Source organism: Bos javanicus, chromosome X (genome assembly GCF_032452875.1).
Source record: "Bos javanicus breed banteng chromosome X, ARS-OSU_banteng_1.0, whole genome shotgun sequence".
NCBI lineage: Eukaryota > Metazoa > Chordata > Mammalia > Artiodactyla > Bovidae > Bos > Bos javanicus.
Window position 1 is genome coordinate 107,028,428 of NC_083897.1, and position 17,386 is coordinate 107,045,813.

Here is a 17,386-nt window from a genome sequence, read left to right on the forward strand (position 1 = left end):
GATCCACATCCATCAAAACGGACACACGTCAAGCAATGTAGAGCCAAATATGCAAGTTTCAAAACAATATGCCTGGTATGATTCATTAACTCAAAGTTTAAATATCTGAAAGCACTAACTACTTTCTAATATTTGTGTATATGTATATATTAGTAAATGTATAAAAACAGGCTCAACTGATAAACTCTTGAGTTCATGACAGAGAGATGTAGGAGAATCAACTGCAATTTTTTTTTATATTTCTTTAAAATCCAAATATCCAACTCCAAAGCAAATAAGGCATAATGCCAAGACCTGATAAAGCTGGGTGGGAGAGACAGCTAATTATCACATTATTCCCTGTCTCAGGATTATATTTGAAAAACATCTCAAAAATTTATTTTTAAATGTTTAGTAAAAACAGGCATTTCCCTTTATTTTGAGGAGACAAGGCTTAAGAATCAAGTTAAATGTGTTTTTGCTCTGCATTAGTCTAATCCAATCGCTAAAACAGACGGAGGACTAAAGAACTGCTACATTATAAAGGAGTCCAGGTGTAAAAACAAACACTCTGAGAAAGAAAACTACGTACTATAAAACACCTAGAAAAAAAGTTGTTTTTAAAACAGCATTCACTGTTTTCTCAATTATAAAAGAATTTGTGCTATGTGTAAGAGGAGAAGAAAAACTTCGGGGGGAAAAAAAAACAAAGAAAAATGTTACCCATGAATTACCCTATCACCCAACCATAACTATTAATATTCTGATGGGAGTAGCTGTCTAGGATTTGTTATGTGCATTTTTTACTTACAAAAATGGCATACCATATATACATTCTGTTTTGTAGACAGCTTATTTGAACAGCTTTTTTATTAGAATATTCATGGATGCACCTCTCTTTTCCTGGATTTTTATCTCAAAGTAGTACACATGCTATACACAGACTTCAGTCCTGACAGCTTAAAAGACTTTGATCGGACTTACCAGCCAAGTGGAGAAGTGCATTTCACCTCCATTCGTCATCTAGACCAAATCGAAGCTTCCTCAAAGCCCTCACTGAGTCACCACTCAGAGCTGCTTATTCTAAGCTGTTTATAACAAGTGTCAGGTTAGCTACCACTGCTGTAGACCAGGACTATCTAATGAAAAATACAACCTACAAAACTATTGCTTGTTGATCATGAAAACATCTCTTAAGGATAAAAACTAAAACAACTGCCAACCTTACTTTGCAAACAGAGCAGCTGTTGTTAAGGAGATTAATAAGTAACTTGCTCCAATAACTTGCGCCTACCCTATAGCAGAACCTTCATCCCTTGAACAAGATTTACTGGAAACTCAGGGTTCCATTAAGCCAGAGTTAATGGCTGCTGGCTGAATGCTGTGCTACATCTACTACACTTCTTATCAGCAAGTAATTTAGCATCAACTGCACTGAGCCTCCAGGGAAGCTGGAAAGAATATTGTTTATAATCTCATGCCTCTTACATGAACAAATTGAGCTTTTCTCAACTTTGCATTTCCACAAAACCCTCTTTTCATTCCAAACCTGCCTTTGTAACAACTCCAAACATCCAACTAATCACCCGTCTTGCTTGGCCATGGAACATTACTGTTCAGTCGCTCAGTCATGTCCGACTCTTTGCGACAACATGAATCGCAGCACGCCAGGCCTCCTTGTCCATCACCAGCTCCCAGAATTCACCCAAACTCGATGTGCATTGAGTCAGTGATGCCATCCAGCCACCTCATCCTCTGCCGTCCCCTTCTCCTCCTGCCCCTCATTACTGTTAGGAAAAAGAAAAAGGAGGGGGGGATAAGGAGGAAAGGAATCATGCCCACTTGGCCATGCCTCACCAGAACCTAGAAAAGGCACTCTTTCTTCCAGGCTGGAAAGGAAAAGTATGGGATGCAGCAGATATGTCCAGGAATCTATGTAGTCTAGTGGCCAGGAGTTCACTGATCCCACTCACCCCTCCATCACTCCCACTGACGCACTTTAAACTTTTTCCCCGTGACTTCTCCCTGTTTCTTTCTCTTGTCCCTACACCAGCTGTCTCTCTTGTATCTCAAGTTCAAATGCCTAAAAAAGAACCGCTCCATTTGGATCTTACAAGTCTAATCATCTCAAGTTCCACTGACCAGCCAACAAGCAAATAGCCAAGTTCAGATCCTTTTCCTTGATCAATTAACTGCAACCGTGGTGGATGGCGGGAAGGGTCAAAAGTACAGAGACAGCCAAATCTAAAGAACTGCCCAGGCCACTTTTGCCAGCAGAAGACTAAAGTGAGCAAGCTTCTGAGAGCTGGCTGGTCTTTTAAAGCTACTGGTAACTCATGCGAAACATTTATTAGTCTCAAACCAACTTCTAAGGTCTGCATTTCCATGAAGGCATTACCAATATCCAGTTCATCAAGCAGGATAACACTGGGGTTCTCACTCATTCACAGATATCCTTGCCACAATATAAAGTGGCTTTCCACTGTCCTCTATTCTCCATTCCCATTTCACCCTGTATTAGACCTTTGGTCTTTCTTAGTTAACTTGGTTTCACTGTTTATTGCCTTTCTTATTCCAACCCAATCAGTTTATTTTTTCTTAGATTAGATCTATAAACAACTTTCAAAGTTACCACTCCCTGCTCAAAGCTATGGTCTAGTCATCTCATCCCCCTTCCCTCCCCTGCTGGCAGCCAAAATAGGTCCAAACGCTAACCCATGCAGACGACCCACAATAAGGCTTATGCCTACTTCCCAGACTCATCACATGCTTTGTCCCTTATTACAGCTAAACTCACTTCTGTTCCAACACACAAACCATTCTGTGGTCTCCAGACGTCTCTTTATAACACTTCCTCCATCTGATAGCATTTATTACCTTCCTAGGGCACCACTTGCCAAAATCCTGTCATTCTCCAAGGTCAGTTCTGTGCACATGGCCTTTCCAAACTCCCCAGCAAAATGAGCTCTCTCCCTTGGTCCCATAGCACTTAATTGAAACTTCTATTACTTCTAGTCCAGTGCTGTCCAGTAGAGATGTGTCTAAATTTCCTAGTAGCTACATTCAAATTGAAAAGATGAAATTTAATAATACTGAACTCAATGTCAAAAATACTACCATGTCAACATGTAATCAATATAAAAAGCGAGATATTTTGTATGTTTCCATATTACATCTTCAAAATCTGATATGTATTTTACACTTAGAGCATATCTCCATGAACTAGCCATATTGGAAGTGCTCAAGTGGCTGCCTTTTTGGATAAGGCATGATCAGCTCTTTCGAGCTAAAAATGGTATTGCTTCCTTCATTCCCACTCCATAAGCCCATGTTAAGACTTTAAACTTTAATTTTCTTTTAGTCCCAAGCTTCTAATTTATCACTCCTCCTCTTTCCCCTTTGGTAACCATAAATTTGTTTTCTATGTCTGTCAGTCTGTTTGTTTTGTAAATAAGTTCGTTTGTATCATTTTTTTTAGATTCCACATATGTGGTATCATATGATATTTGTCTTTAACTTACTTCACTTAGTATGGTAATCTCTAGGTTCATCTGTGTCGCTGCAAATGGCATTATTTCATTCTTTTTATGGCTGAGTAATATCCCACTGTGTGTGTGTGTGTGTGTGTGTGTAAGATACACACACCACATCTTTACCTATTCATCTGTTGATAGATATTTCGGTTGCTTCCATATCTTTGCTACTGTAAACAGTGTGGTTATGAATGCTAGGGCACATGGACCTTTTCAAATTAAAGTTTTCATCTTTTCTGGGTATATGCCCAGGAGTGGGATTGTTGGATCATATGGTAGCTCTATTTGTAGTCTTTTAAGGAACCTCCATGCTGTTCTCCATAGTGGCAGTACCAATTTACATTCCCATCAACAGTGCAGGAGGTTTCCCTTTTCTCTACACCCTCTCCAGTATTTGTCATTTGTCGAGTTTCTGATGATGGCCATTCTGACTGGTGTGAGATGCTACTTCAATGTAGCTTTGATTTGCATTTCCCTAATAATTAGCAATGTTGAGCATCTTCTCATGTGCCTGTTGGCCATGAGGATGTCTTCTAAACTTTAGTTTTTCAGGCTATTATACCTTCCTTATATTGGTATCATCTAGAGCAGAAGTCAGCAAACTAAGGCCTAAGAGTCAAATCTAGCTGGCCACCTCTTTTTGTAAATAAAAGTTTTATTTTAATATCTTTGCTTATTCATTTACATTTGTCTATGTTGCAAGCAAATTCCAGAAAAACATCTATTTCTGATTTATTGACTATGCCAAAGCCTTTGACTATGTGGATCACAATAAACTGTGGAAAATTCTGAAAGAGATGGGAATCCCAGACCACCTGACCTGCCTCTTGAGAAACCTATATGCAGGTCAGGAAACAGTTAGAAGTGGACATGGAACAACAGACTGGTTCCAAATAGGAAAAGGAGTACGTCAAGGCTGTATATTGTCACCCTGCTCATTGAAATTATACACAGAGTACATCATGAGAAACGCTGGGCTGGAAGAAGCACAAGCTGGAATCAAGATTGCCAGGAAAAATACCAATAACCTCAGATATGCAGATGACACCACCCTTATGGCAGAAAGTGAAGAGGAACTCAAAAGCCTCTTGATGAAAGTGAAAGAAGAGAGTGAAAAAGTTGGCTTCAAGCTCAACATTCAGAAAACAAAGATCATGGCATCTGGTCCCATCACTTCATGGCAAATAGATGGGGAAACAATGGAAACAGTGACAGACTTTATTTTCTTGGGCTCCAAAATCACTCAGATGGCGACTGCAGCCATAAAATTAAAAGATGCTTACTCCTTGGAAGGAAAGTTATGACCAACCTAGATAGCATATTCAAAAGCAGAGACATCACTTTGTCAACAAAGATCCGTCTAGTCAAGGCTATGGTTTTTCCAGTGGTCATGTATGGATTCGAGAGTTGGACTGTGAAAAAAGCTGAGCACTGAAGAATTGATGCTTTTAAACTGTGGTGCTGGAGAAAACTGACAGTCCCTTGGACTGCAAGGAGATCCAACCAGTCCATTCTGAAGGAGATCAGTCCTGGGTGTTCTTTGGAAGGAATGATGCTAAAGCTGAAACTCCAGTACTTGTGGCCACCTCATGCAAAGAGTTGACTCACTGGAAAAGACTCTGATGCTGGGAGGGATTGAGGGCAGGAGGAGAAGGGGATGACAGAGGATGAGATGGCTGGATGGCATCACCGACTCGATGGACGTGAGTTTGAGTGAACTCCGGGAGGTGGTGATGGACAGGGAGGCCTGGCGTGCTGCAATTCATGGGGTTGCAAAGAGTTGGACACAACTGAGCGACTGAACTAAACTGATGTTGCTTTCACAGGACAATGGCAGAGTTGAGTAGACACAACAGAGACCATATGGCCCACAAAGCCTAAAATATTTACTATCAGGCCCTTTACAGAAACAGTTTGTCGATTCCTTCCACAGAGCAGTAATTCACAAAGTGTGGTCAGTAGGCCAGAGCTGGTCAGCAAGCCATTATCAGTCTCAAATGAGAAGGAGGTTCCATCAGAACGTAGATTTGTTTTTTTTCTATAAGATTTTCTTAATGAAGAAAGCAGTATATTAGCTAATAGTCTGGCACTGGGTCTGAGTCTCACTATAATTGTTTAATTGATTTTATTGTACTTATGTCACATAATTTAAAAAACTGTATAGGCAAATACAACAATTTTTTAAATAACACATTTATTTATTTAGGGCTGCACGGGGTCTTCATTGCTGTGCCTGGGCTTTTCTCTAGTTGCAGTGAGCAGGGGATGCCCTCTGGTTGTGGTGCACAGGCTCCAGGGTGCATGGACATCAGTAGTTGTGCTTCACGGGTTCCAGAGCACTGGCGAGGTAGTTGTGGCACACAAGCTTAGTTGCTCCATGGCATATGGGATCTTCCCAGACTAAGGATCAAACCTGTGTCGCCTGCACTGGCAGGCAGATTCTTAGTCACTGGACTACCAGGAAGTCCGATTTTTTAACTTCATTGCTTCTGAGGCTCCAACTTGGATAAAAGAAGTTTCTCTGATTCCTGTATTTATATATCATCTCTATACTTTCTTACAGAATTTTGTTTTGTGTTCATATCTAAGCATTTAAGCCAACTAGACTTTTTAATAAAATTCAAGTAAGGGCTCCAATTTTATTTTTTCCAAATATACAGTAGTATTAGAATAATTTAAATGTAGCCTTCTCTAAAATGAATGTCCCTTTTCATATATTAAATTATATACACTAGAATTTATTACTGGATTCTCTATTATTTCACTGACCCATTTGTCTCTTTATAAGTCAACATCATACTGAATTAACTAGGGACTTTATAGTTTTATTAACTATGCATTGCTATGTAACAATATTATAAGAATAAAACAGCACACAGTTACTACCTCAGAGTTTCAGTGGGGTCAGGAGTCTGGGCACAACTTTACTCTGTCTTCTGTTTCAAGATCTCATTAAGCTTCAAGTTGGGTGGTTGCAGTCTCATTTGAAGCCAAAATGGGGAAGGATGTGCTTCCAAGGTCACTCGACTGATGGAATCATTTTGTTCCTTGTGCACTGCCAAACTGAGGGCCTCAGTTTCTTTCTGACTGTCAGCAGAAGACTGCCTTCAGTTCCTGCCGCGTGGTCTTCTCCATAGGATAGATCGAAACAAAAGAAACTTGTTTCTTCAAAGCCAGCCAGGGACAAAGTCTCTCAGGAAGACATTACAATCTTATCTAATATAATCATGGACATGTATTCACACACATTGAAATACCTTTGTTGTATTCTCCTAGTTAGAAACTAGTCGCAGGTCCTGCCCAAACCCAAATGAAGGAGATTACACAAGAACATGAATACCGGAAACGAGGATGATGACAGTGGCCATCTTATATACAATAGTATATTCTGACAACAGCGGTAAGGCATATACTTCCTTCCCCCTGTTCCATATGTCTCTTGCCTTCTCAGGCATTTATTCTTCTACATAAACATTGTTTATATCAAGTGCCACTCCCTCCCCCCAAAAAGTTCCATTGGGACTCTATTTGGAATTACATTAAACACATTTTAAACTGATAATTTTATAGTACTAAATCTCCCCATTGAAGAACACAATGTTCTTCAATCTGTTCAGATCTTATAATCTTCAATAAGATTTTAGTTTTCTTCATATAAGAGCCTTACTTTTTTTTTTTTTTTAACTATTCTGAAGTCGTTATGATTTGTTGCTACTGAGACTGAAATTTGTCCTCCCTTTTCTTTTCTAAGGCTTATGTAAAATAATGAAAAGCAATTAATTTTTGTATTTTTATCTTGCATCTAACCACTTTACCAAATTCTCATATTAGTTTATCTTTAGACTCTATTAGGTTTCTTCTGATACAACAACTGCATCTGTGAAGAGATAAACTCATCTCACTGAGAAATAAGGATTGGTAATCTGAGGCAAGAATAAAAGTCTCTACACTCCTGGGGGGAAGAAGATTGATAATTCAGCAGGCATGGTAACTACCAGCACCCACTTCTAAACCAATTCGATCAGTGGCAATTCAGCTTAGTCTAATCATCAGTGACAACTCACCTTGTTTCAGGGAATATACTTCTAGAAGCTAATTACAGTGACAGCCTCACACAACTCAAGGTCAACCAATCAGCAGCACAGCAGTGACTATGCTTCCCAGAGGCAATCAACAACAGTCTCACCCCAATAGCCATGATTCTAAGGCCAAGGGCAACCACTCCTTCTGTAACCAAAGCAACCAACACACACCACCAGGCTTCCCCAAAAGAACAGCAATCTGTTTCACTCATAAACTCTGCTTGACTAGTACTGCTCTCTTACTTTGTTAAGTAATAAATTCAGGGTTTTGTTTTACATATTGAATAACAATCTAATCTTTTGATAGAGGGAAAACTAAGACTTCCTAACTTCTCAGTGCAACTATAAACAAATACATTCCCCCTAAGGAATGGAAACTACTCCAAACTCCAAGCATTCAATTGCAGACACGTGGCAGACACCAATTCAGTGGGTGAGAAAAATACTAGATTGGCTGCATCTTGCTTATGGAACCTTCTCCTCAAACTAGCCTCATGGTACTACAGATCACAGGAAAGCATATGTTAAGAATTTATTTATAACAAACTATCACAGGCCAGAGTCATATCCCAGAAATCAGAATCACCTTAGGAATGGTTTCAAAAAATACATACCCAGGTCCCTCTTCAGATCAATTAAAATGGAAACTTTATGAGATAGGACCAAACAACTGTGTTCTCAAAGCCCCTTAGTGATTCTGATGAGCACTCCTCTAGTTAGGAATGATTAGCAAGGTCTCCTAAGAGTGACAAGGCCATTTTGGTTTACTAAGAGATACTGGACACCTAGCCTCAGACTTTTGGGCAAAGCAGACCAAATCAACAGTCCCATGCTAGACACTCAATAGGGTTTCCCTGGTGGTTCAGTGGTAAAGAATCTGCTTGCCAAGCAGGAGATGTGGGTTCAATCCCTGAGGCGGGAAGATCCCCTGGAGAAGGAAATGGCAACTCACTCCAGTATTCTTGCCTGGGAAATCCCATGGGGAGAAGGAGCCTGGCAGGCTACAGTCCATGGGGTTGCAAAAGAGTTGGACACGACTTAGCAACTAAACAATAACAAGCTACTCAATAGCCAGATATTCCCTAGCTATCTCCAGATCCAAGATGAACCAGGCCTGCTATTACACTGTTCTCTCTGAATCAGTGGCTCTCAATCCTATTTGCACAGCTGAATCACCTGGAAGATTATTTTAAAACTATGAAAGCTGGCACCCTCCTCCAGGCCAAATGAATCAGAACCTCTTACCATGAAGTCTAAGCATATAGTATTTTAGGGCTCCTTAGGCAACCCTGATGGGCAAATAGGATTGACAACCATAAATGTACATTGCTCACCTGAACCAACCCATCTTTTATTTTAGTACAAGGCAACTGCAATTTCCCCTACAACAAATGATGATGAAAAAGCCTATCATACCTTACAAAAAGCACAAAGAAAATCTTCCACAGTAGAACTGGGATCCTTAATTCTATCACCAAACTCTTTCACAGGCTTACAAGTTCAAGTGATCAAATAACCAAAGGGAAATCAAGACAAAGAAAAGCTCTTTCCTATCTTCCCCCCTTTATGTCATTTTCTTGATGAATACTGGCACTCTACAGGAAGGAAAGGAAAGTCACTCAGTCATGTTCGACTCTTTGTGACCCCATGGACTGTAGACTACCAGGCTCTTCCCTCCATGGGATTCTCCAGGCAAGAGTACTGGAGTGGGTTGCCATACTCTATAAAAAGGTATAAAAATGTTCAGCCAGGAATGAAAAGTATTCTGTCAAGGCAAGTAGGATAACAGCCAAAAAAGGAAATTTAGGAGCAGTAATCCAACGATCTGCCTGTCATGTGGAGATAAGCCAAATTGGAAGCTGCTGTAATGGGTCCAAAGGAGAAAAAGACATAACAATCTATTTTTTACAGTGCACTTCAAATTGCTTTAGCGGTGCATTAGTCACCTATGTCAAAGGTTTAACATGTTTAAACAGAGAAACACAGTCACAGACGACTTTCCATTCAAAGCACCTTCTTAAGTGCTTCCTTAAAACAGTACATAATGCTGAACAGTCAATGAATCATCAGGAATGGAGCCCACGGTAGGGTCAAATCAAGAACTCTAGCTGTAATTAAAATTGAGCAGAGTATTTCAATCTATCTGGATAAAAAGTCAGCTAGTTTCTAAGCAACTGAGCGACTTCCCTTTCACTTTTCACCTTCATGCATTGGAGAAGGAAATTGCAACCCACTCCAGTGTTCTTGCCTGGAGAATCCCAGGGACGGGGGAGCCTGGTGGGCTGCCGTCTCTGGGGTCCCACAGAGTTGGACATGACTGAAGTGACTTAGCAGCAGCAGGAAGTAGAAAAAACTTAACGTTCCACAATGCTAAAAGGTAGTGCAAATGGCCTAACTGTATGTTGCATACAGGAAGTAAAGTGAATTAAATAAGAAAAAAAAACTCTTCAGATTATAATGCACAAGTTGTGTAATAAACACAGGGTTATCATTGTGGTAACAGAAAAATAGAAGAGCCCTGACCCATGCAACATCAAGTTCCCCACCATACTTTGAAACTCTGCTGCTTCCACATTAAATTAATCCAGCAAGGTCTGAATTAGATCAGAAGACACATGGGCCTCCACTTGATGGGAAGAAATTCAATGAACAGGAAAAAACAGCAGCAACCTTCAGAACTTCGTTCCCATTTATCCAACTCCATTCCCTGATGACCAGATAACCTTGAAGAGAATGCGGTTTAATAAGCCTGTTCCAACCTAGAACAACCTCCTTAACATCCAAAAGCTCTTTAAAAGTTGAAAAGTAGGTACCAATATCTATTAGAAGATCCCAACTGTTGCCATCTCAGATGCTCTATTTAATCACTCACAATCAACTCCGTATTTAATTAGTTACATGCAAGGTAGAGATAAAGATATAAAGGACTTCCAGTTAAAGATGATGGATTGAACACATCCATTTACCTTGGCTAGCACCCAAAAGTCCACTGAAATGACTGGATTTTTTTTTTAAACCCACAATAACAAAGAGAATGGAAGAGGAGACAACCACAATGACATTTTGGAAGCTGAGAAAAAGCCAAATCTTATGGCAGCTGTGAGCAAATCCAAGAATAAAATATTTGCACACAAGCACCCCCAGAAGGCAATTCCATGCACTCTTGGGACCAGGCACAAAAAGGAGCTAAAATATGGAGAATCTGGGAAAAGCTTTTTGAAAAGCAATTAGATGCCCTCCAACTTCCAGTCTCTGTCTTCTCCCCCATTCTATCATGGGTTCAGAGATTTACTATCTAGGGAGAATGAACTAGAGAAGAAAAGCACAGTGGAGACTGGATTCTACACTCGAAACAGGAGCTTAAACAAAGGTCTATTTATACCACATGTGGAGACATCTATATCCTTAACCTTGTTCATCCAGAGAGAAGACCTGGAAGATTCTTCTATAGCAAATCTGATTAGACCAAAGGAAAAGACTCAGTTCCAAAACTCAATGGCCCAGCTAAATCACCCAACTTACAAACTCTCACTTCATGCTAAGAGGTTCCAGTCAGCATTTCTAGAGCTCCGCTCTTAAACATATACAGAACAGAGAGCAAATGGTTACCAGAAATTTGAGGTCAGTCTGTAGTATGCCAGATAACACAGAAGCTGGGAGGAAACTGCAGAAGGAAGCAGACTTTAAAAAAAAACCCATCATTAATATTGTCAGAAGATCTTAAAATATTACATTTATGGTGGGATGCTAGAAAAAGAAATGCTCAGACCTCAACAGGGAGCTCCTAAAAATCAACATATAAAACACAAGAAAAATGCAATAGCAGGCAAGGTAAACTGGGAGAGATCTTCCAGAAGGCAGAACAAAAAGACAAAGAATTAGAAAACAGAAGGGAGGAAAATTAGAAGATCTAAGAGGTCCAACACTGAAACAGACACAACAGAGAAAATGAAAGGAAATTTAAAATAAAGCAAAACAAAACAATTCAAGAAAGTTTCCCCAAATGGAAGGACCTGAGTTTGCACAATGAAAGGGTACAGAGGAAAGATAGAAATAAACATATGGCAAGAGGTAATATTGTGAAATTTCAGAGCACTAGGAACTAGAAAGATTCCAGATGCTTTCAAAGAAAAGCACAATTTAATAATAAAACTCATTTGGATTTCTCAACAGCAACAAGAGCAAGAGACCTAGGGGAGAAGAGGAAGTGACAGAAAAATTCTGAGGGTAAATGATGTATGAACTAGAATTCTATACTCAGCCAAACTATCAAATTATGTGCAAGAGCATAATAAGATGTTCATACCTGCAAAGCCTCAACAAATTAACCTCTCATGAACTCTTTTCCAGACAGCTACTAGAAGGTTTGCTCCACCAAAATGGATGAACGAAAAAGAGGAAGAAGACAGGACATCTAGGAAACTGAAGACTCAACATAAAAGGAGACAAGATTCCCCAGGATAATGGTAAAGGGAGATTATAATGATGTCAGCTGTTTCAAAGGCCCAGCGAACACTAGCCTACTCTGGGAGAAACATCTCTAACAATATTAATGATTGTTTTTTAAGAATAAAAAACTGACAGGATACACGACGTGTTTCAATACACTAAGTGAAGATATGCAGCTCTTGGGGGAGAATACGCGGATAATTTAGTGATGAATGAAGAAAATTAACAAGTGAAGGATAAAACAAGGCAACTTTTAACTGAAGGGGAAAAGCTGTGCAAGCAATCATAATAGACACTACAAGGTTCAGCTGTGAATCAGCTTACCTAATTAATATGATCACTGACTACTGCTCTAACCAAGTTGATATGATAACTGATAAAAGATATATTGGGGTCTACCCAATTTAGGAAAGATGTGAGGGAGGGAGAAAGGGGTAAGAGAACTAGATCGTGATCTTCCATAGTACGAAAACAATATATAACACCTAATACTGAAAAGTAATAGATTAACTGCTTTATTTAGAAACGAAGGTAACATGGTAAAAGCAGCGCTAGTAAAAGTTGGTAAACATTCATTTGAAATACCTGGCATACAAGACATTCAAAGAATGTTTGTTGAAATCCAAAGATACGCAAAAGGGTAAGTGTAGCCTTAAGTGTGCACCCAAATTCAAACACTTTGTAAAACGTTAGGGGCTGTTCTTTAAGACTTTTCCCCTCTACTTAATCCAAGTACCTAAACTTTCTGGATGACAAAAGAAATATTCTGACCATTATTTCTTTTAATCTTATCCCTAAAAAGATTAGAGATGCTTCCAAAATTAAAAAAAAAAAAAAACACTGATATTTCACCATAAGAAAATTTGGTATCATAATTGATCAAGCTAATTTCCTCTTTGGATCATCAAAGAAGAAACCAAATCCAATATACACTGGAACGAAGCAAGGATATTTCTCTTTACCATATTATTTAGTGGATGTAACCATAGTGGATTTCAATCTTAGCTTAGAACTCAGATGGGTGTTTAAAATACATTAAAAATTTTTCTAAATCAAAACAGAATTTACCTTGTAAGCATAACATTTATAGTTTTCCTATTCGTTGTTGAAAAAACTATTTGTCATGGAGTTTTTGTTGTTGTTGTTTTAGAGTAAGATACATATCTTTTCTTATTCAAGCTTAACAAATTAAATTCCAATTAAAATTTTAGATAATTAAAGTGGCTGGCAAACTAGCTGATCATAAAAATATAATAACTGAAGTATCATTAGAAGATCAAGTCTCAAAGTTCTCTACTCCACCTTTCCACACATCAGTCAGGAACACGTTTAAACCACCACAGGTAGACAGAAAATATCACTTTTAAAAACCCTCCCAATTGAGGTGAGTTGAAATAAATACATGAGCCCAAAAGTAGTTAATAAAATTTCATTCATTTATTCATTTGTTAAATACTTCCAGAGTAAACCTTCTATGTGTCAGGCACTGTTTGCTAGTCTTAAAGCTCAGGATAACTTACTACTAGGTGTGTTTTTTCCTCCTTTGAAAATGAAACATACAAATCAAGGACCATAATGGAGCCTAACATTGCCTGGGATTTTCCAGGCAAGCATACTGGAGGGGGGTGCCATTGCCTTCTCCAAAACAGTCTGGCAGGTCTTCAAATGATTAATCAGAGTTACCATATGACCCAGCAAATCCACTCCTAGGTATATACCCAAGAGAAATGAAGACATATGTTCACACAAAAACTTGCACGTAAATGTTTACAGCACTGACACTCATAATAGCCACAAGATAGAAATAATCCAAATGTCTATCAGTGGACAGATGAATGAACAAAATGGGATACAGTGTATAAGCATGCAGTGGAATACTATTTGGCCATTAAAAGGAATGCACATGAATGAGAACATTATGCTAAGCAAAAGAAGCCATTCACAAAAGACCACATACTATATGATTTCATTTAGATGAAATGTCCAGAAAAAGGAAATCTATACAAAAAGTAGATTAGTGACTGCTTAGAGTGGTGAGCGGAGAAGGCAATGGCAACCCACTCCAGTACTCTTGCCTGGAAAATCCCATGGATGGAGGAGCCTGGTAGGCTGCAGTCCATGGGGTCGCTAAGAGTTGGACACGACTGGGCGACTTCAATTTCACTTTTCACTTTCATGCATTGGAGAAGGAAATGGCAACCCACTCCAGTACTCTTGCCTGGAAAATCCCATGGATGGAGGAGCCTGGTAGGCTGCAGTCCATGGGGTCGCTAGGAGTTGGACACGAATGAGCGACTTCACTTTCACTGTTCACTTTGATGCACTGGAGAAGGAAATGGCAACCCACTCCAGTATTCTTGCCTGGAGAATCCCAGGGATGGGGTTGCACAGAGTCGGACACGACTGAAGCGACTTAGCAGCAGCAGCAGTGGGGTGGTGAGGGTTATTGAGAGCAGAAAAGAGAATGATAGCTAAAAGGTATGGGGTTTCTTTTTCAGGTTATGAAAATGTTCTAAAATTGATTGAGGTGATGGTTACACATTATCTGTGAATATACTAAAAACCACTAATTTGTACACTTTAAAAGGGGTGAAGTATGTGAATTAAATCTCAATAAAGCTGTTTTTTTTTTTCTTGCCATTTAAGGTATAATGGAAAACACAGCATTTGTACCATAGTTTATTCACAAAAATGTCTAATTTAAAAATACCCTTGCATCTAGAGAGATCTCATTCGTTGGTTGTGAAGTATGGAGTGATTATTAAATGCTATTTAAACTATTAAATTTGTCAGGTAAACATTTAAGAGACTACAGAAATCTTCAAAGTTTAAGGAAAAACATGAAAATGCAGGCATCAAGGAACTTCAGAAGACATGAAATGTACTTAAGATGTATTAGCGTGCATTAAGTAATTGGATTCAGGAGGTTGGGAAGGGGAGGGAGTAAACAAGAGTTTAAAAGCTCCCAAGAAAAGCCTTCCTCTAGAAGGCTCCCTTCTTTACCAGCAAGCAGAAATGCTGGAAGATTTTTCAGGAAGCTAAAAATAATTACCCATATGATTTACTTCAGGAACAAATAGGAAGTCAAGTAAATAGGAAGGGCCAAACACGAAGAGATATAATAAACAAACAAAAAAGCTAAACCAGTTCCCAGGAGAGCTTACTGGGAAGTTTCAGCAACCAGCATGCATTCTTGCTTTTACCAAGAAGAACATAATATAGGATCTGGGCAGAGCTCACAATTCCACTACTGAAATTTCAGCCCAAATAAATTCCATTTCTGTGGTTGCCTGTGTGATATACCAGTTAATCTATCTTATCTCATTGCAGAGTTCTTGGTATACCTGATCCCCAGAGTCCACAGATTCCTGACCTGAAGAATCGCCAATGACAAGGAATGTCCGCGGGGGGCGGGGAGCGCATTAGGATTTTTTTTTTTTTATCCTTAATAAATCTCAGTTCCTGCCTTGGTCATTACAAACAGCCTGTTTCACCATCAGGCCAAGTCTGAGCACCTCATAAAGCACTGTGCCCCACTTTCAACCCAAAATTAGGGTTGTGGGGCGGGGGGAAAGGCAAAGAGAAAACCACCAAAAACGGGGATTGGCTTTTTCTGCAGAGCCTCGGGTTTCAAAATGACTGCCTTGAAAACTGAAGTGACCCAGATCATTGGGGGGTGGGTAGTGACATTCATTCTCCTGTAGGGTGGCTGTGGCTTGGTTCAGGAAAGGAAAACTTGGGGAGAAGGGAGTCTACACCGAAAGAGAAATAACGGGGAATGGTCTTTAGGTACCACCTACTTCAAATGAATCACTGCAGTGTCAGCCCTGCACTGATTCCACGAATTGCCAAACAGGATGAGGTAAGGCACAAGCCTGGAGTCCGCCCCCCCCCCCCACTCCTCCTCCAGCTCGCAGAGGCTTCTGCTGAGGGGCTGACGTCACCCTTCTGCATTGAGGTTCAAGGACCGATAGCAGCACCAGCTAAGACGGGGAGCAGAGTTGGGGAGCTATTGCTGTCATCAAGTGGTGGGGGTCCTTCCCTGGGGCTCTGCAGAATGGGTTCACGCAACGACAGAAAGATGAGTGTAAGGGTGCAGGCGAGTGGGCAAAAGGTCCTAAGACCTGGGTCTCCGAGAAAGCGCAAAGATGCCCCTGGTTTATGTAAGACCCTCTTCCCTTCGTGCGTTTCGGCGCGGCGGCGGCGCCCACCCCCTGTCAGTGCGCTTGGGGGGCCTTTGATCTCCCTTGCCCAGCCAAGCAGCTCACGGCTCCCGGCGCCTGCCTCTCGCAGCCCCGCGGGGTCGGGAATAACCGGGAATCTGGGATCAAACCCTGCGCTCTCGCGCCTGCTCCCAGCCGGCCACAGGTTAGCTCCAAGAGGCGCCGCGAACGGGCTGGTAAGGGAGGATGGGGAGGGGGATCCAGAGAGGAAAACAGCTGAATAAAACCGCAACTTTCCCCAGAGGCTGACCCTAACCCGCGAGCTTAAAAGAATAAGTCAATGCATTAAAATATTTTGGAAAGGTCGACAACCTGCAATCATCGCCACCACACAGCCCTTTGCAACCTACACCGGGCGGGGTGCAGGGTCCGAGCAGCCCCAAAGCTGCACCCTGCCATCCTGCAGCCCCAGCCCTGCGCCTATCTCCGTAAGGAGGGGACCGAGATTTGATTTTTGCTTTGGTTTTTTTCCTCCCCCATCCCTTCCCGGAGCATCACTACACTGACCGATGGACGGCAGCGCAGCCGCCGGTCCGGCGTGGCCACTCACCCAGAAGACGAAGGAGTAGATGATGAGGAGGGTTTTGAGACAGGTTATCACAGGTTTGGTCTCCATTCTCCTCGATGCCATACTACAGAGCTCCGGCGGCGGCGGCGGCGGCTGGAGGCGGGCGGGCGCGCGGGAGGGGGGAGGGGGCGGGGCGGGGCGGGGCAGGGGCGCGTGCGGCTAGAGGCCCCGTGCGCGCGTGCACGCGAGGCTGCGCGCGTGCTTGAGCGCGCACCCGGCAGAGCGCCCACTTAAGGAATCGACCGGCGGAAACTGCGCATGCGGAGGAGGCCGTTCGCCCGCGCGAATCCGCACAGGCTCAGCCAGCCAGCCAGCCGAGGAGTGGGGCAGGGCCTCCGGGAGTGAGTAGAAGAGTTTTTGCTTTGTACGCAGTAGGGCTTTCCATTTGCAGGATTGTCTGCACCTGGTTTATTGCCATTCCCGGAAAGCAATCGGATTTCTACATTTGGACGGCCCACCAGGCCATCTGAGATGGAAGTGGCCCAGTAGTCGTGTCCTTGGAACAAGCTGGCCTTGTCTGTGCCAGTAACAGACTGTGACAGGTGGCCGGAG

General features: G+C 41.3%; 1 protein-coding gene across 1 annotated transcript in view; it reads right to left on the bottom strand.

Annotated features, from left to right (window-relative positions):
- TSPAN7 (tetraspanin 7) overlaps positions 1-17,098 on the bottom strand; it is a 129,468-nt gene extending 112,370 nt beyond the window's left edge. The window contains exon 1 of the mRNA XM_061410440.1: positions 16,817-17,098. Within this exon, the coding sequence (XP_061266424.1) occupies positions 16,817-16,897 (81 nt within the window). The 5' untranslated portion in view covers positions 16,898-17,098. The remainder of the gene's footprint in view (positions 1-16,816) is intronic.
- Between the last annotated feature and the right edge of the window lie 288 nt (positions 17,099-17,386).